The sequence below is a fragment of the Microtus oregoni genome, unplaced genomic scaffold, assembly GCF_018167655.1.
Source record: "Microtus oregoni isolate MIOR12 unplaced genomic scaffold, Mior012 000027F_ref0000203, whole genome shotgun sequence".
NCBI classification, from domain to species: Eukaryota; Metazoa; Chordata; class Mammalia; order Rodentia; family Cricetidae; genus Microtus; species Microtus oregoni.
This window is the reverse complement of record NW_024543086.1, coordinates 28,912,704-28,932,557: the sequence shown is the minus strand read 5'-3', so window position 1 is coordinate 28,932,557 and position 19,854 is coordinate 28,912,704. Positions and strand designations below refer to the sequence as shown.

The window sequence follows — 19,854 nt, the reverse complement described above, 5'->3', positions numbered from 1 at the left end:
TTGCTCTGTAGACCAGGCTGGGATTAAAGGCATGAGCCACCACTGCCCGACCTGTGGAAATTGACTTCTGATGTGGGTTTGGTTAGACCACATTTGGGTGTGAATCTGTAGTTCCTTATCCTGGGTATAATAGGCATCTTCCTTACAAGAGAGAAGCCCAGGATAGCTCAGTTGGTGTGACTTTAAACAAGATTGCCTCATTGGTCCATCAGGTGGATGAGAGTTTGAGAGGCGCTTCAGACAACCTTTACTTTTGAACCTAAACAGTTTTACTACAGAAATTTTTGTTTTAATTAAAAAAAAAACACACACACACACACTGATAGAAATGCATGCATCCAATCCCTCTATTACAAGAATCATTTGGAATGAAGGCCGACCTGCCATGTGATTTGTGTGGAGTGGATGCCCTCTTGTTCTACTTAAAGTAGGCCTTCCTGAGGCTTTTCCTGCTTTGTCAGGAGTCTGGAGTCTTCCATGACTCCTGCCGCCATGCTCTGAAGGAAGAACAATCTCTAGTTTTATGCCTCATCTCTGATTGATGATTGAATGTTAGAAAATTTCAAAGCCAAATTTAGACTAGATCTCACTACCAGAGTTTTTAACACTGTTTCTCTGCTTGGAACATATTTTGCTGCATAGTCTTCCTTCCATGGGAACATCTGGGCCTGTTTGGAGATGCTGTCATACCCATGACCCGGGAAGATGTGCTACTGGCTTCTAAAGACAGGGTCCAGGGGTGCTTCTAAATAGCCTGTAATGGACTAGACAGTGCATTATCCAGCCAGAAAGGAGCAGAGCTGACTTTAGTAAAACCCTGGCCTTAGGCTTGACAATAATGTAGAATGTACCTGTCCTTACCCAGGAACCAGCCTGCAACCACTGTCCAGAACCTGTCATAGTGATATTGTACATTGCACCCCAGCATGTTGATGCTCTAGGACTGTGGCTTGATTGGTGGGCCTCTATTGATTGGGTCAAGCCTTGCTTCTGTGGGGTTTCCCATCTTTCACAATGACCAGGATGTATGTCAGCTGCAACTGTTCTCTTCCTGTAAGGCACCTCCTGTGGTGACAGCACTGAAGAGTTAGTGTAGCACAGGGTGACCTGAAGTAGTGCTGAGGCCTTTTGTGCACAGCCTTGTGATGTTCTTGAGTTTTAAACACTTCCAAGTGTCTTGCAAATACAGGAAGGAGTTAATAATGAAGCTATTTTTGTACTATTAACAAGTCCTGAAAATTGGTTCTTCTGCCTGAAAGTTTATCTGCTGCTTAGGTTGGATTTGTCATCTCTCAGGTCTAATGTAATAACTGTTTAGTTTTGTTTTGTTTCATTTTATTTATTTATTGGGGGGTGCAGGGTTTCTCTGTGTAGCCCTGGCTGTCCCAGAACTTGCTCTGTAGGTCAGCATGGTTTCAAACTTAGAGATCTGTCTGTGCCTGCCTCCCAAATGCTAAGAATAAAGGCATGAGTCACCATGACGTTTGTTTTGAAAATGTACTGAGTGATAGTAAATACACATGCTTGTTTGTGTATTTGAATGGCATTTCCTGGTTGTTTCTAAACAGTTCCTTTCTCCTTAGTACATGATATAGAGCAGTTTTATGAACTCTGGCTGAAGAATCAAAAAAGTGAAAAAAGTGATGATGTAGCCAGTCACTGTAACAAAGAAAATGGGAAGCAGATCCATATGCCAACAGATTATGCTGAAATTTCTGTAAGTACTATTGCTAACTCACTTGTGCTTCGGGGCTGCTCCTGCGGCTTTCTCCTCTTACTTCCCCAAAGCCTGGCTCTTGCACCTTCTGGTGTCTTCTTTCTACTGTGCTTTTTTTTTTTTTCCATTAGCTTAAGTCTCCTGTGCCTGAAATATTCTTGCTTGAATTTTTATTTTCAAAAACATAAAGAAGCTTGGTTGGGATGGAGCTCCATTGGTAGAGTCCTTACCTAGCATGCACAATCCCCTGGGTTCAATCCCCAGCACCACCTCAACTGGGTGCTACATGCCTGTAATCCCAGCACTCTTGGGAAGTCGAAGCAGAAGTATCAGAAATCCAAGGCCATCCTTGGCTACCTGGCAAATTAGAGGTCATCTGGGCTATGTAAGAACCTGTCTCAGCCAGGTGGTGGTGGTGCACACCTTTAATCCCAGCACTCGGGAGGCAGAGGCAGGCAGATCTCTAAGTTCAAGGCCAGCCTGGTCTACAGAATGAACCCCAGGACGGGTGCACAAACTACACAGCAAAACAAAACAAAAAAGAGAGAGAGAACCTGTCTCTAAAACCAAAATTGTTACACACCTTTAATCTCAGCACTTGGGTGATCTCTTGAGTTTAAGGTCAGCCAGAGCTCCACAATGAGACCTGTACAAAAGTGAAGAAAACATGAATGGCTTGAGTCTACTATTCCACATTAAGTGATGTTAATACTTGGTGTCTGTAAAATAGGTGAAGGTTCTACAGATAAAGTTGGAAGTGTGTCTGTTCTTCCCAGAGGAACAAGATCCAGGGGGTGTATTTCTCTATATGTTTATATATCAGTGATGTGACCTTTTTTTCTTTTAAATGAAAGGCATGAGTTCACTCTGTAGCCCAAGCTGACCTTGAATTTGAACAGTCTTCTTAGTCTGCAGAGCCCTGGGATTACAGGCATTAGCCACCACACCTGGCCATTATATGTGGTTATTCTTCCTTTGTATTGGCCTGGCATGTTTATACCTAGCAGGAGTGTGTGTGCTGCTGCCATTTGTCTTTTGCTTCTCACCCATGTCCTTTACCACTTCAGGGCTGTGTCTGTCCTGGTCTTTTGTGTCTCTGCTCAGGACACATAGGAGTTTGAATCTTTCTTAATACTTAAACCTCTTTGTGATGTGTAACTTTGTCCGTGAAGGGCCAGCATATTTACTTTCTGGGTACCTGGTACAAATCTGGTATAGTCGGGGCTCGTGTATAGAATTGCTGCTGGTTATTCTAGAGCTGGCCCACTCTGACCTTAATGCATGTCCTGCTTTTCCTTGGGGTGTAAACTTCTGCCCAGAATACTTATCTGCTTCTCAGATGACTTTGCTTGTACAGCAGCTTCTCTTGGCCTCCTTGTCAGAACTTAACTAGATGCCCTGCACAGGACCCATCCACTCATGTATGTTCCAGTACTGTAGTTGGTCCTGTGCTGGTGCTACCTCTGATTCTGGGTTATATGTCCCTTGCTTGACTTCCCCAGAGTGGAGCCTGAGCTGAGCTCAGGCCGCACTGGGAGGTGCAGGCTCTCAGGCAGCACATCTTCCCACACGCTTTAGGTGGACTTCCACTGCTGGATGTGTGGGAAAAATTGTAACAGTGAGAAGCAATGGCAAGGTCATATCTCCTCCGAGAAGCACAAAGAGAAGGTTTTCCACACTGAGGATGACCAGTATTGCTGGCAACACCGCTTCCCCACTGGGAACTTCAGTATTTGTGAGAGGTATGTAGGCCCTGTGAAAACAGCTGATCTCATGGTACTTCTTTGGTTATTGTGTCTGCAGACAGAATAGGATGTAGGTGGTAGTCTCGTTATAGGCCCTGGAAGGATAGGAATATGCAGGTGCACCTATGTTATAGTGGTCTGTCTCGGGACGAGAGGCTGTGCAGGTGTGCCTATCCAAACTCACCATATCTCCTCGGAGAAGCACTGAGGATGACCAGTATTGCTATCATCTTTGGATTCTCATCTCTAATTCTCTGATCTTTTGTCACAATCTTTGCTCACAGTAAATGGTCATCAAATAGAGGTGGCCTTTAGCGGAATGACTCAGCAGTTATGAGCACCTGCTGCTCTTGGAGAGGACCCGGGTCACAATCGCCTTTAATTTCAGGTTCCAAGGGATCTGACATGCTCTTCTGGTCTCTGCAGGCATGTACATGCATATGGTACACATATATACTTAGGCATATTTATATATCCTGAAAATAAAAAAAAATATTAACAGAAAGAAAGAAAATAGGAGCATAACTATATCATACTTTTGTCTTAGAAAAAAATCAAATAAAAAGTGGGTGTGAGTATGGGGATTCATGCCGATAATCCTAGCAGCAGGAAGCCATCATAGGGAAATTACTTCAAGTTTGAGGCTAGTCTGAGCTACAAAATATCTCAATGAAAAAAAAAATGAACCGCCCCCCACCAAAGACAGGGTTTTTCTATGTCACAGCTCTGACTGTCCTGGAACTCACTTTGTAGACCAGGCTGGCCTTGAACTCACAGAGATCTGCCTACTTCTGCTGGGATTAAAGACGTGTGAGGTCAGGACCAACCTGATCTACAGAATGAGTTCGAGGACAACCGGAGCTACACAGAGAAACCCTGTCTTGAAAAAAACCAAACAACAAAAAGAATTCTTTTTTCTTATTTTTTTCGAGACAGGGTTTCTCTGTGTGTAGCTCTGGGCTGTCCTGGAACTTGCTTTGTAGATCAGGCTGGCCTCAAACTCACTGAGATACACCTGCCTCTGCTTCCTAAGTGTGGGGGTTAAAGGTGCGCACCACCACAGCTGAGTGATTTTCTTATTTTTTTAAATTTAATTTATTTAGTCTTTTACATTTCCCCATCCCCAACCAGAGGCTGGGAAGATGATCTAGCAGGTATGAACACTGCTTACTGCGTAAGGGTGAGGACCCGAGTTCAAATTCCCAGAACCCATGTAAAAAGCCAGACATGTTTGCCAGTAGGAAGCGCGGGGACAGGATGGTTGATGGAGCTTGCTTACCACCAGCCTAGCTTAGGTTCAGTGAGAGACCCTTTAAGGGAATTACGGGGAGAGTGGTACAACAGGGTACCCAGTGACCCTTCTCTACTGTCCACACACCAGCCTAGCACTATTCCACTGAGCTATACCCCCAGCACAAGTCTGTACTTTCTGATAAATTCTTTGAAATAAATTCATAGTACTAATTTCCCTGTAATGTATATTGTGCCTATTCAAGACTTGTTTCCCAGGTTTAAGCTTCCCAACTGGGTCTGGGATGCAACTCAAATGGTTAGAAGGGACATGTACTTAATAGGCAGAAGGTCCTGTCTGTTATCCCCAGCAGCAAAAACAGTGGGACATGATAAGCTGTGACTGCAGAAGGTATGTGCAGGTAGGTGGGTCATCAGTTAAGGAAGACTGTGTTCTAATTGCCTCATGGATGCTAAGCACGCTGCCTCCTCCTGACAGGTATATGAATGGCTCCTGCAAAGAAGGAAACAACTGTAAATTTGCACATGGAAATGCTGAACTTCTTGAATGGAAAGAAAGAAAGAATGTCCTAGAGATGAAACTCAACAAAGCACGAAAAGATCACTTAATTGCCCCAAATGATAATGACTTTGGAAAATATAGTTTTTTGTTTAAAGATTTAAACTAACACACTGGCTTTTATGTAACCCAATCAGAGCACTGACCAGAAAAATTGGAGGTGTTGAAAAAGCACGTAGCAGAGGAGCCGCAGGTTTTCTGCTTGATTGGTATCTGTCGTTCTGAGCAGCAACCCACAGTAGATAGGAAACGGCTGTTTGATAGGCCTGGCCTAGCTCTCACGGAGCCACTGGCATCAGATGGCAAAGTGACTTGCTGCTGGTTGCTGTCTGTTGGACAGACTTTTGGATGAGGTGTGTTGAAAAAGAGGATAAAGTTTACATCTAGGATGACTCTCTGAGTTGGTCCATCAGGTAAGAACCATGACCATGAGAGAATAAGTGGACACTGGGATCAGAATACATAATGGATGAAATTATTTACATGTTTTAGTGGAACGAATTTATATAATATAATAAAGTTTGCTACTTATCTGTATGTAGGTTGCTAAAAAGGATTTTAACTCAGATTTTTAAGCCAAATAACCATTTAACACTACTATCTGTTAAATGGGGTATTTTCTGTATTTGTATGTTTTACTGTGGTAAGGGAACTGATGATCATGTACATCAAGAATATTTTGAAAATAATCAATTGACACAAATTTTATTTCTTGGTCTTTTGCTGTTTGAATGATGATTTTTGAAAGATTAAACTTGTACTGTTGGTATTGTGTAGTGTAAGGACCAATATTGCCTGTATGTAATAAAAGATTTTATATAGCGATGATGTTCATAGTTTTGGTGTAGTCTTTTCTCCATAAAGAACTATTGGAACAGGCTTTTACACAGGTTTTGTTTTTTGGTTTTATTTTTGTTTTTGGTGTGTGGTGTGCTATGGCTTGAGCTCAGCACTTTTATTTTATTTTATTCTTTTGGCTTTTTGAGACAGGGTTTCTCCATATGGCTCTGACTGTCCTGGAACTCTGTAGATTAGGCTGGCCTCGTCCAACACTCTGTACATGCTAAATGGACACTACCTCTGAACTAAATGCCAACCTGTTTTCACTGTTTTGAGGCAGAGCTGACCATGGGATTCTCCCGAGTGAGTGACTATAGGCCTGTATCACAAATTGATGGTTTTTCTCGAGACAGGATCTTGCATAGTTCTATCTAGTCTAGCTTTGAATGCCTGAGCCTCTTGTTTCCACCTCCCAAGTGTAGAGTTAGAATCATCAGATGTGCCACCAAGCCTGGGTTTTATTTTATTTTGTTATTAATGTCTGTGGACTGAGAACGGAGTCAGTGCTCTCCTGCTGCCTTCATGGGATTCTGCCGATTGAGCTTGCGTAGCGGTGCTTTCCCTTAGCTCTGGCCATCCTGGAAATCACTGTAGAGAGTGTGCTACCACCACCCGGCTTCCATAAATTGTTTTTTAAAATAGTATTTGTAGGGCTGGAGAGATGGCTCAGAGATTAAGAGCACTGGCTGCTCTTCCAGAGGTCCTGAGTTCAATTCCCAGCAACCACATGGTGGCTCACAACCATCTGTAATGAGATCTGGCGCCCTCCTCTGGCGTGCGGGCATATATCGAGGCAGAATGTTGTATACATAATAAATAAATACATCTTTAAAAAAAAGTATTAAAAAAATAAAATAGTGTTTGTATTTGGACAGTGATAAGCTGCAAACTGAAGGTTCGTGACTTATTGCCTCAGTATTTGGACTGAATCAGCTTTCATGAGCCAGGTGGTGGTAGTGCCTATCTTCCAGAGGTCCTGAGTTCAGTTCCCCGCAACCACATGGTGGCTCACAACCATCTGTAATGAGATCTGGTGCCCTCTCTGGCATGCAGAACACTGAATATATAATAAATAAGACATGAGCTGTGGGAGTCTTCAAAAGCACTGTATATCCAACACCTTTAACAGGCCCTTGGGATTGTTGCGAGATCACTGAGGGCTTGGGTAAGATGACAGAAATGATTACGCTAATCTCCCAGCAGAGTGTACTAGCAGGGCAGAGGTTGGTGAGCAGGGGTGGCCCATATGCTGCAGTAAGGTGGGGGGTGGGTCTATGAGGGACTTTAAGAACAGGATCTAGGCTATGAGAACCAATCCTGCAGTAGCCCAATCAGAATTATTTCTCTGGGATGAATCTGAGGAGGTGGGATGCTGAGAATCCTAGGGAAAAGGTTGGGCAAGCTGCAGATAGTTCGAGAGAGGAGACCATGGTTTTCCTACGTGAGTCCTCAGAGACTTTCTACAAGTTTCCCCCTAGTATTGGAGAGTGAACCTAGCTAGGGCTTTATATTTTAGGCAAGTATTCTACAGTGACTACAACCCCAGTCCTTATCTATTACTTGTTTTTGGCACTTGCAACAGGCGTACACCACTCTGCCTCTGTGTAGCCCTTGCTGTTCTCTGGAACTCACTTTGTAGACCGGGTTTTCATTGAACTCAGAGATCTGCCAGCCTCTCCCTCTCAACGCTGGGTGAAAGTCCCACCACCACCTGACTTGTTTGGTTATTTCTTATCTCCTCTTTTCCCAGGGAGTGTAAGATACACTGAGAAGTTGTCCCTACTGCTGTTTCATCTTAAAGATGAGGGCTGGAGAGATGACTCAGTAGTTAAGAGCACTGACTGCTCTTCCAAAGGACCTGGGTTCAATTCCCAGCACGCACATGGCAGCTCACAACTGTCTGAAGATCCAGTTCCAGGGGATCTGACACAAGAAACCATAAAAAATGTTTAAAAAAAAAGATGAAAGAGTTGTAGCCTGGGGACAGAGCTGTGTGGTAGAGCACTTGCCTACACATATAATTCTCAGCATCACACACTCAGAAAAAAAAATTCATTATTTTAAACTTTGGAATCTAGACCAGGAAAGTTTGAGGTCTCATTCATATCAGTGATAGTTTTGTACCTCAAACTCACTCCCCTTTATTTTCTGTACCCGACCTGCTCAGCAGTTTGCATTTTTCCAGAAAACTCTATCTCTGCATAAAACAGCCCATATCGTGCTCTAGTTTGCAGCCACAGCTTGGATCTCCATATCACAACACTGAGACTGATCATACCTCATCTTACTGGACAGAAACAGTAAAGTGTGTGTGTGTGCGCATGCGTGCATGCGTGAGTGTGTGTGTGTGTGTGTGTGTGTGTGTGTGTGTGTGTAGGGGGCAATTGCCATCTCAAGTCCCCTAAAGGCAGTTTGGAAAACTAATAATTGCCATGTCTGTAAGACTTGGTTATCTCCAGGGGATGGTTTTTCTTTCTAAAGTAATTTTATGTGTAGGGGTGTTCTACCTACATGACTATGTACCAGATACATACCCAGTGCCCATGGAAGTCAGATTCCTTGGGATGAGCTACAGATTTTTATAAGCTTCATGTGGGTTCTTGGAATAGAACCTGAGTTCTGGAGGAACAGCCAGTGATCTTAACCACTGAGCCATCTCTCCAGCCTGCTATGGAGTGGTTTTTAAGTTAACATTTCATTTTTTATTTTCCTGAAATGACCTCACTCTAACACTGTTCACTAACTAGACCAGGCTTGTCTCAGAAGAGATCCCCCTGCCTCTTGATGGTGCTGGAATTAAAGGTATACACTACCGTGCTTGGAGGCATTTGACTTTTTTAAAATTTTGTTTTATTGATATTTATTAAGCTCTTCATTTTTCTCTGCTCCCCTCCCTGCCTCTCCCCTCCCCTCTTCAACCCTTCCCTAAGGTCCCCATGCTCCCAATTTACTCAGGGGATCTTGTCTTTTTGTACTTTGTACTTCTCATGTAGATTATATCTATGTAAGTCTCTCTTAGTATCTGCATTGTTGTCTAAGTTCTCTGGGATTGTGGTTTGTAGGCTGGTTTTCTTTGCCTGTGTTTAAAAACCACCTATGAGTGAGTTCATGTGATAATTGTCTTTTTGTGTCTGGGTTTCCTCACTCAAAATAATTTTCTAGTTCCATCCATTTTCCTGCAAAATTCAAGATGTCATTTTTTCTGCTGTGTAGTACTCCATTGTGTAAATGTACCATATTTTCCTTATCCATTCTTCGGTCAAGGAGCATTTAGGTTGTTTCCAGGTTCTGGCTATGAGAAATAAAGCTGCTATGAACATAGCTGAGCACATGTCCTTGTGGCACGATTGAGCATCCTTTGGATATATACCCAAAAGTGGTATTATTGGGTCTTGAGGTAGGTTGTTTCCTAATTATCTGAGACATTGCCACATTGACATTCAAAGGGGTTGTACCAGCTTGCATTCCCACCAGCAATGCAGAAGTGTTCCCTTTTCCCCACAACCTCTCCAGCATAAGTTGTCATCAGTGTTTTTTATCTTGGCCATTCTTAAAGGTGTAAGATTGAATCTCAGAGTTGTTTTGATTTTCATTTCTCTGATGACTAAGGATGTTGACCATTTCCTTAAGTGTCTTTCAGCCATTTTAGATTCCTCTGTTGAGAGTTCTCTGTTTAGGTCTGTACTCCATTTTTTTTTATTGGATTATGTGATCTTTTGATGTCCAATTTCTTGAGTTCTTTGTATATTTTGAAGATCAGACCTCTGTCTGATGTGGGGTTAGTGAAGATCTTTTCCCATTCTGTAGGCTGTTGTTTTGTCTTGTTGACTGTGTCCTTTGCTTTACAGAAGCTTTTCAATTTTAGGAGGTCCCATTTATTAATTGTTTCTCTCAGTGTCTGTGCTGCTGGGGTTATATTTAGGAAATGGTCTCCTGTGCCAATGCATTCACATGTACTTCCCCCTTTCTGTTCTATAAGGTTTAGCGGCTTTATTTTGAGTCTTTGATCCATTTGGACTTGAGTTTTGTACATGGTGATAGATATGGGTCTATTTTCATTTTTCTACATGTTGATAAACAGTTATGCCACACCACTTGTTAAATATGCTTTCTTTTTTCCATTTGATATTTTTTGCTTTCTTGTCAAAACTCAGGTGTTCGAAGATGTGTGGATTGATATTCAGGTCTTCTGTTTGGTTCCATTGGTTGTCTTGTCTGTTCTTCTGCCAATACCAGGCTGTTTTCAGTACTGTAGCTCCGTAGTAGAGTTTGAAGTCAGGGATTGTGATGCCTCCAGAAGTTCTTTTATTGCCCAAGATTGTTTTGGCTATTTTGTTTTTTTTTTTTCTTTTCCATTTGAAGTTGAGTACCATTCTTTCGAGGTCTTTGAAGAATTTTGCTGGGATTTTGATGGGCATTGTGTTGAATCTGTAGATTGCTTTTGGTAAAATTGCCATTTTTACTATATTCTGCCTCTCCAAGAGCATGGGAGATCTTTCCACTTTCTGGTGTCTTCTTCAATTTCTTTCTTCAAAGATTTAAAGTTCTTGTCATACAAGCCTTCCACTTGTTTGGTTAGAGTTATTCCGATATTTTATGCTATTTGTGGCTATTGTGAAGGGTGTTGACTCTCTGATTTCTTCCCCAGCCCTTTTATCATCTGTGTACAGGAGGGCTACATATTTTTTGAGTTAATCTTGTATCTTGCTGCATTGCTGAAAGTGTTTATGAGTTGTAGAAGTTCCTTGGTAGAATTTTTGGGGTCACTTATGTAAACTATCTTATCATCAGCCCACAGTGAGAGTTTGACTTCTTCTTTTCTGATTTGCATTCCTTTGATCTCCTTTTGGTGTCTTATTGCTCTAGCTAGAACCTCAAGAACTATATTGAATAGATATGGAGAGGGTGAACAACCTTGTCTTGTTTCTGATTTCAGTGGAATTGCTGGCAGTTTCTCTCCATTTAGTTTGATGTTGGCTATTGGCTTACTGTATATTGCCTTAATTATGTTTAGGAATGTTCCTTGTATCCCTGCTCTCTCCAAGACTCTCTCCAAGATCTCTCCAAGATCTCTCCAAGATCTCTCTCATCCATGAAGGGATGTTGTATTTTGTCAAAAGCTTTTTCGGCATCTAATGAGATGATTGTGTGGTTTTTATTTTTCAGCTTGTTTATATGGTAGATTACATTGACAGATTTTTGTATGTTGAACCATCCCTGCATCTGTGGGATGAAGCCGACTTGATCATGGTGGATGATGGTTCTGATGTGTTCTTGGATTCAATTTGCCAGTATTTTGTTTAGTATTTTTGCATCAATGTTCATGAGTGAGATTGGTCTGTAATTCTCTTTCTTAGTAATGTCTTTCTGTGGTTTGGGTATCAGGGTAATTGTAGCCTCAGAAAAAGAGTTTGGCAATGTTTCTTCTGTTTCCCTTTTGTGTAATAATTTGAGGAATATTGCTATTAGTTCTTCTTTGAAAGTCTTGTAGAATTCTGAGCTGAAACCATCTGGTCCTGGGCTTTTTTTTTTGGTTGGGAGACTTTTGATGACTGTTTCTATTTCTTCAGCAGTTATAGGTCTGTTCTATTTGTTTATCTGGTCTTGATTTAATTTTGGTAAGTGATATTTATCCAGAAAGTTGTCCATTTCCTTTAAGTTTTCTAATTTTGAGGAGTACAAGTTTTCAAAATATGACTTGATGATTTTCTGTGTTTCCTCCGTGTCTGTTATGTCCCCCTTTTCATTTCTGCTTTTGTTAATTTGGATATTATCTCTTTGCCTTTTGGTTAGTTTTGATAAAGGTTTGTGTATTATGTTGATTTTCTCGAAGAACCAGCTCTTTGTCTCATTGATTCTTTGTATTGCTTTCTTTGTTTATATTTTGTCGATTTCTGCTCTCACTTTGATTAAGTGATTTCCTGCCAATTAGTTCTCTTAGGTGAGTTTGCTTCCTTTTGTTCTAAAGTTTTCAAATGTTCTGTTAATTCACTAGTGTGGGATTTTTCCAGCCTATTTTTGTAGGCATTTAATGCTATGAACTTTCCTCTTAATACTGCTTTCATTGTGTCCCATAAATTTGGGTATGTTGTGTGGTCATTTTCATTGAATTTTATGAAGTCTTTCTCCCTTTATTTCTTCCTTGAACCATTGATGATTCAGGTGAACATTATTAAATTTCCATGTGTTTGTGGATTTTCTGGAATTAGTATTGCTGTTGACTTCTAGTTTTATACCATGGTGAGCATTCGACTTTTAATTAAAAGTTTTGGGTATTGGGGATAGAACCAAAAGCCTCAAACATGCTAGGCTAGTTCCACTTCCCCACCACATTTACACAAAGGTTTTAAGTATATGTATATATATGTATGTATCTGTGGGTGTGTACATGTACCCTTGGAGGACATCGGATAACCTGGAGCTGGAATTAAAGGTAATTGGGAACCACACTCCTAACTACTGAGCCACATCCCCAGCCTCAACCAGGGCCTTTTTTATTTTGAAATAGGGAAATTGCCCAGGTTGGCCTTGAACTCTGTGTGTAGTCTTGGGGCACATGGTACTCCTGTCTTTTTTGGAGTAGTTGGGATCACAGTTGTGTGCCACTAGGCCTGGCTTAGAAAATTACTTATGCACTATTCATAATATAAACCACTTTTTGGGAAAAATTAAGATACTTTACTCTGTAGTGTGTGAAGTTTTATTCTTTTGACCTTTTGGGGGCCCACCACCCAGCTCCCAAATAAGTCATAGAGGCTTATTCTTAGTTGTGAATGCCTGGTCTTAGCTTGGCTTGCTTTTTGCCTGCTTTTCTTAAATTATCCCATCTACCTTTTACCTCTGGGCTTTTATCTTTCTAACTTCTATATATCTGACTTTCTTTATTACCCTGTGGCTGACTGCGTAGGTGACCTCTGATGTCTTCGTCTCCTCTTGCTGTTTGCTCCTCCACTTGGATCTCCTATGTATACTCTCTCCCTGCCAGCCCCCCTTCTCCTTATTCCTGCCTCGCTATTGGCCATTCAACTCTTTATTAGGACCATCAGGTGTTTTAGACAGGCAAAGAATCACAGCTTCACAGTTAATCAAATGCAGCGTAAAGAAAAGTCACACACCTGAATATAATATTCCCCAACACTGTAGCCTAGGCTGGCGTCAGCATTTTTAGTGCTGGGATAAGTGTGAGCTAGACACCATGTCCAATTTTGTATTATTTTACTTATCTAAAATTCATACTTTTTAAATATTTATTTATTTATTTATTACTTTTACAATATTCTTTCTGTGTGTATGCCTGAAGGCCAGAAGAGGGCACCAGACCTCAATACAGATGGTTGTGAGCCACCATGTGGTTGCTGGGAATTGAACTCAGGACCTTTGGAAGAGCAGGCAATGCTCTTAACCTCTGAGCCATCTCTCCAGCCCCTAAAATTCGTACTTTTTATCCAGTGTATTTCTCAAATCTACTGACCCCCTTTGCCTCCCAAGCTATAATCACGAACCTGCTTTTGTCTCTGAATTTGCCCAATCAAACATGTTTCATAGAAATGCCACCATACTGGTGATCGGGTTCTTTTGTTGAATGTAATTATTTTATCATTTATCTGTACTTAGGGTTTCTCTTGCTGTGATAAACAACATGATCAAAAGCTGCTTGGGAGGACAGGATTTAATTTGTTTACACTTTCTCATCACAATCCATTATTGAAGGAAGTCAAGGTAGGAGCCTGGAAACAGGAGCTGAAGCAGAAGCCAAACAAGAATGTGGCTTATTGCCAGGCGGTGGTGGCGCACGGCTTTAATCCCAGCACTCGGGAGGCAGAGGCAGGCGGATCTCTGTGAGTTCGAGACCAGCCTGGTCTACAAGAGCTAGTGCCAGGACAGGCTCCAAAGCCACAGAGAAACCCTGTCTCGAAAAACAAAAAACAAAACAAAAAAAAAAAGAATGTGGCTTATTGCTTCATGCCTCTTGGCTTGCTTGTTTTGTTTTGTTTTTTTTTTGCTTTTTTTTTTCTTATAGAACCCAAGACCAACTATGCAGGGACAGCATTGTCTCTTTGTGGGTTTACCCTTATCAGTCTTTAATTATGAGAATGCCCCATAGGCATTCCAACAGCTGGATTTTTTTTTTTTTTTTAACTGAGACAGGGCTTCTCTGTGTAACAGTTCTAGCTGTCCTGGAACTAGTGTTTGTAGACCAGGCTGGCCTCGAACTCACAGAGATCCGCCTGCCTCTGCCTCCCGAGTGCTGGGATTAAAGGCTTGTGCCATCACCGCCTGGCTCCAACAGCTGGATCTTAAGGAGACATTTTTCAATTGAGAATCCCTTCTCAGATGACTCTAGGTTGTGTCAAGTTGACAAAAAACTTATCAGGATGGTAGTCCATCCCTTCTGTGGCCAAATAGTATTTTATTGTGCAAACTACATGTTAATAATGGACATGTGGGTTGTTTCCACTGCTCCCCTATCATGCCTGCACACATTACATGTGAACTTTTGTGCCTCTAGTTTCACTCCGTCTGTCCTGGAGTGGTCTGAGGTGGCTGCAGTGAACCTGTCTGTCTGTCCTGGAGTGGTCTGAGGTGGCTGCAGTGAACCTGTCTGTCTGTCCTGGAGTGGTCTGAGGTGGCTGCAGTGAACCTGTCCGTCTGTCCTGGAGTAGTTTGAGGTGGCTGCAGTGAACCTGTCTGTCTGTCCTGGAGTAGTCTGAGTGACCGCAGGTTGAGGCCCTCCTACCTCAGGGACTTCCCTTTGGCCCAGTTGCTCCTACCCTGTGACTTAGGTACCTTGGGTGGCACAGCTCCATTCTCAATCCTTTTTTTCCCCCCAAGGCTGCTTGTTCTTTGGGAACCTATTGCATAACACCCTCACTGTTGAGACTGAGGTCCAGGGACTACAATCCATTGAGAAATGAAAAGGCAGTATTCCCCAAAAATTGGTACAGCTTACAGACATCCTTTTAGCTAGAGACTGGAGTCCAGGCTTCTTGGGTTAGTTATAAGACATGCATGCCAATCTGTAGGGTCATGATACAAAGTCTTTATGAGTTGGACATAGAGCCTGAGGCAGGAGAATGGCTGTCTCAGAAAAACAAACGAAAGGACTGGGAAGATGGTTCAGTATATACGATACTTGTCACACAGTTATGTGTGGACTTGAGATTGAAGCTTCAATACCCACATTAAAAAGGTGACTCCAATAATGGGGAGGCAGATTCCTGGCGTTTGCTGACCAGCACAGCTGAATTACTGAGCACTTAGGTCCCAAAGCTGATAGAGGCCATGGGTAGGATCACCTCAACACTGGGCTCTTAGCCACAGTTTAGTCTGTGTATGTGTGTTCACACTTGTGCACATGAGGGGAGCCAGAGGTGCCCTCACCACTCTTTGCCTTATTTCTTTAAGGTAGGTTCTCACCTTGAACTTGTAGCTGGATTTTTTTCCCAGCTAATAGAAGCCAGGAAACTTGAGTGATTCTGTCTCCAGAGTACTGGGTTACAGGTGTTTGCAAGACCAGGCCTGGCTTAGTATGTGGGTGTGAAATCTGAACTTAGGTCCTGATGGTTGCACAGTACAGCACAGCACTGCACTCTACTGAGCTGTCTGCAGGTCACAAGAGGGAACCTGATCGAATTACAGATGGTTGTGAGCCAGATTGAACTCAGGACCTCTGGAAGAGCAGCCAGTGCTCTTAACCTGAGCCATCTCTCCAGCCCCAAGCCCTCAGTTTTTTGTATACATCATATGGCCATAATATTTTTCTCTTTTAGTCAAGACAAGGTTTCATATTATAGTCCAGGTCTTAATCAAACTCTAGGCAATTCTCCTGATGCAGCCTTCAAGTGCTGGACTTTCAGATATGAGCCATTATACCCAACTTCTCTCAAATTGTTTTTTGCTTGTACATCATTACTGCTACCACGGAGCACAGTGGATTGCTAGGTTCCTCAGTTGAAGCCGGTTTCGGGTCAGAATTTTTCACTAACTTGCTGACCTTGGCCAAGTGAGTTTTCTAAGCCTGTCATTCCACCTGTAAACGAGTATGGTTAAGGTAAGGTCAAGAGAGGCTGTACCCGGACGGACGCGTGGTAGTTACCGGAAAGTGTGATAGCTAAGGAAAGCTTCTATTGTGCGACAAGCACCCATTCTAAATTCCCAGCAACTCTCCTTGTCTTGCTCCCGGAATTGTTTGTAAACTGCTGTGAGCCAATTAACTGCTTGCTCAGGCTTTTGTAAATCCGCTTATGGTAATGTAACAGGGAGTAAAAAGGACAGCTCTTCACTAGCTGAGGGGAGTGAAGCAGTTTCTCATTCAGGTGCACATTACGGAAAAACACGGTAATTGTGGTCTCCACTTTCCTAAAACCGTTCCTCTACCCCCTCTTGCGCCGCAGGGCGGCACGCCTCCGATTCGACGTTGAGGCTGTCGCCCTGCTAGCAGCAAATAATAAGCTCATTTAATTATAATTTGGGCGAGTCTGTCATCTTTCACCAGTGGATTCAAGCTCTGGAACGTAACTAAAACGGACTCATCACTTTCTATGAGTCGCTTCATCCAATCCTGATAGCGGAAGCGCCGTTATTACGGCGCAAGCCGGCCCCCGTCTCTTTCCTGAGTCCTCTCCACGCCCACCCCTTTCTGAAAAGCAGAGAAAGTGAACTGCATCTATGCTGCAGGGTTTGCAGGTCATAGCATTAGGGACGGTCTCGACCCCGAAATCTCGGAAGAGAAGCGCAGCAACAGTACACGAAAAGACTGACCAACCGAAGACCAGCTAGGACGCAACACCAATTCGCTTCCGGGAACGAGGCTGCAGCGCCTGCGCAGTCGCCGGATGAGGGTGGGGTCGAGTTTGAATGACTGCTAGACTGCGCTGTCCGTACAAGTGGGGCGGGGTCTGCAAAAGGATGACGCGACCGCGAGTGGCCCCAGGGGCGTGGCTTTCGGGGGCGGGGGAGCGTGCGTTCGCGCAGACTCTGAGACGGTGGGCGGGGCGTCTCCGAAGTGTCGCTGACGTGGAGGGTCCGGGTTAGCGGGCGCCGCCGCCTGCGAGGTCCGGGAGCGACGTGCGGGGCCGGTCTCCGGGCCCGAGGCGACTGCAGCGGCAGTATAAAGCCGGCGACGGGGAGCATGTAATGTCGGAATGCAGAGTCTGCGGCGGCAGCGGCGGAAGCAGCAGCAGCGACGACACCGAGGACGAGGGTGGCGGCGGCGGCCGCAAGGGCTCCGGCTCCGTCAGCCCGCCCGGGGCGGCGGCCTCCTCGGAAGGCCGGCTCCGCCGCGGATTGCGCGGCATCTCGCTCATGGCGTGCCGGCGGCCGGAGCTGCTGTGCGGGGCCGTGGCGCTTGGCTGCGCCCTGCTCTTCGCCCTCAAGTTCACCTGCAGGTGAGGCTGCCGGGTCTCGGGCTTCACGGCCGGAGCTCGCCAGCCCGGCAGCGCGGGGTCAGCTCTGGGTCTCCGGGTCGGAGGTCATAGGTCTCCCGCGGGGAAGTCTGACTGGTCTGCGGCGACAGGCTTGACTCCCTGTGGGCCGCAGTGTCCCGCTGTCCCTGTTCCTCATGGGGGCCTTTCAGGGTGCTGCCCCTTATCAGTTTTGTACCGAGGGCGTTTGGCCGTGTTCCTGAACTGCTTCTCACCTGTTGGGGTCTGTCGGGGTGCACATGTCAATTCTTGCCGAGGCTATACTGTTTCCTCGTCAGTTCCATTTCCCTTAATGAATGCTTGCTGTGTAATGAGTTGCAAGCCACTTAGGAGTCTTAGTCGCTTTGGGGAATCCAGGCACGCATTTAACGTAATGACAATCAATGCTCACTTTCTACTCAGTACTTGTTAATGCGGAAGACAAAAATCCCTGTTCCCTTGAGTATTTTCATTGAGGTGATATACAGTAAACAAGCACTTCAGAGACCTTAGTAAGTGCTGTGCAGGAAATAAGGATGAGGGTAGAAAGGGCAGAGAGGCTTTCGTAAGAAAGTGGCATTCGAAGCTTGTACGAAGGAAAGGAAGGGACCAGTGCTGGAAGAGACTTTCTGTTACTGTACAGTTAAGTGCAGAGATCTGGAATCTGCACAGAGTTGGTCTTTTCGGAAACTTGGGAGAAGCCCTAGTAGGCTGGAGTTCAGTGTAGGAAGAATGGATGCTAATGTTCCTCTTCTATGTTCCCATAGAACAGAATACATAAATACAGAGTTTATATTTCAATTATACTTCTCGACAACAATTTCAGTTTATAAAATCTGTTGTCACTTAATATATCCTCTTGACCCTTCTGTCCAGTGGGTGTTTTATCTGGGCCCATATTGAGTGTAATGAACACAAGATGAGGTCCCTGTGGTCAAGGGTCAAAGGATTGAGGTTTTAGTGGAAAGAGACTAGTTTTTCAGTGTTTGCTGTGGGCCAGGTGCTGTGCTACTGCGGGACTAAAGGTGTGCGTCACCATGCCTGGCCTGGAGTTCGATTTTTTTTTGTTTTGAGATGTTATTTTTATTGTCTTTAGAAGGAAATACAGAAAGTATTTTACAAAGTGGAATATTGCAAGTTGGCACTAGGATTCAAATTAGGAAAACAGTCCTTCTCCTACTTCAAGGAGTTGATTCACTTCAGTTTGTCCAGCTGTGAAAACAGTACTCAGTGTTTGATCAGAGAAAGCATATGACTTTAATGATCTTTAATGAGGACAGAGACTTAAGGAAGAATAGGATCTTTTTTTAAATTTAATTTTATTTGTCGTCCAGGTCTGAAATAAATGACTGTCCTCTTCAGCTGAGTTTAGAGTGGATGGTATATAAAAAAGTAGATTTGGAGTTGAACCACAATGAATTGTGCATTTCTGAGCGTCTTATCTTTGCCCATATCTATTTATAGGCATTCAGTCTCCATGCATCCATTCTGCTTGCTTTCCTTGTATCCTGACTTTAAGGGAGAGATGTGTATGTGTGTAAAATAAAACTGCATGCATGTATATATGCCTTTTGGAAGGGAGGCTAAGGTGTAAGTTTCATATAAGAATTGAGTTTGTAAGGTGGCAATAGGGCTTACTGGCAAAGCACTCACTGCACAAGCCTAAGAAGTGAGTTTGACCCTGGAACTCACAGAGGAAGGAGAGAACAGTTTTGAGAAGTTGTCTTCTGACTTCCTTGGGAATGCCTACACATGCACACAGACACAGTAAAGTTCATCTTCTTTGTAAACAGGCCTTTATTGTTCACAACCAACTCTTGATTTTTGTATCTGCTTTGAAAAATTAATATCTTAGGAAATATCTGATTTAAATATAAGTTTTGAAAAAATGTAAGGCAAATTTTGAGAGAGACACGAAAACTAGAGGGACTGTGATAGAGCAGAGGGCCATGTTTCTCTTTCCTGTTTGTTTGGTTTGTGTTTTATCTGGATTTTAACTTTAAGAACTTCTCTACACCTGTGAAAAATAATAAGTTGATGTCACATATTTCCTTCAGATTGCATTATTTTATGCTAAATACAGTTTTTTTCTTTTGTTTTTGAGACTGGATCCCATTTAGTTCAGGATGATTTCTTTCTTTTTTTCTTTTTTTTCTTTTATAGAAAGGCCAGCCAATCTTACCTCTCATTCCCTTTTTTTCATTTATTTATTATGTATACAGTGTTCTGCCTGCATACAGGCATCAGATCTCACTACAGATGGTTGTGAGCCACCATGTGGTTGCTGGGAATTGGACTCAGGACCTCTGGAAGAGCAGCCAGTGCTCTTAACCTCTGAGC

At 43.3% G+C, this 19,854-nt stretch overlaps 2 protein-coding genes across 7 annotated transcripts in view; both read left to right on the top strand.

The window, feature by feature from the left end:
* Zc3h7a (zinc finger CCCH-type containing 7A) overlaps positions 1–6,100 on the top strand; it is a 41,480-nt gene extending 35,380 nt beyond the window's left edge. For all 3 annotated transcript variants that reach the window (XM_041676436.1, XM_041676437.1, XM_041676435.1), the window contains exons 21-23: positions 1,584–1,717; positions 3,296–3,459; positions 5,192–6,100. In XM_041676436.1, the coding sequence (XP_041532370.1) occupies positions 1,584–1,717; positions 3,296–3,459; positions 5,192–5,381 (488 nt within the window). In that variant the 3' untranslated portion in view covers positions 5,382–6,100. The remainder of the gene's footprint in view (positions 1–1,583; positions 1,718–3,295; positions 3,460–5,191) is intronic.
* Positions 6,101–17,129: 11,029 nt separating this feature from the next.
* The window catches only part of Txndc11 (thioredoxin domain containing 11), an 80,083-nt gene continuing 77,358 nt past the window's right edge, over positions 17,130–19,854 (top strand). For all 4 annotated transcript variants that reach the window (XM_041675928.1, XM_041675927.1, XM_041675926.1 and 1 more), the window contains exon 1: positions 17,130–17,499. In XM_041675928.1, coding sequence (XP_041531862.1) covers positions 17,249–17,499 — 251 coding nt within the window. In that variant the 5' untranslated portion in view covers positions 17,130–17,248. The remainder of the gene's footprint in view (positions 17,500–19,854) is intronic.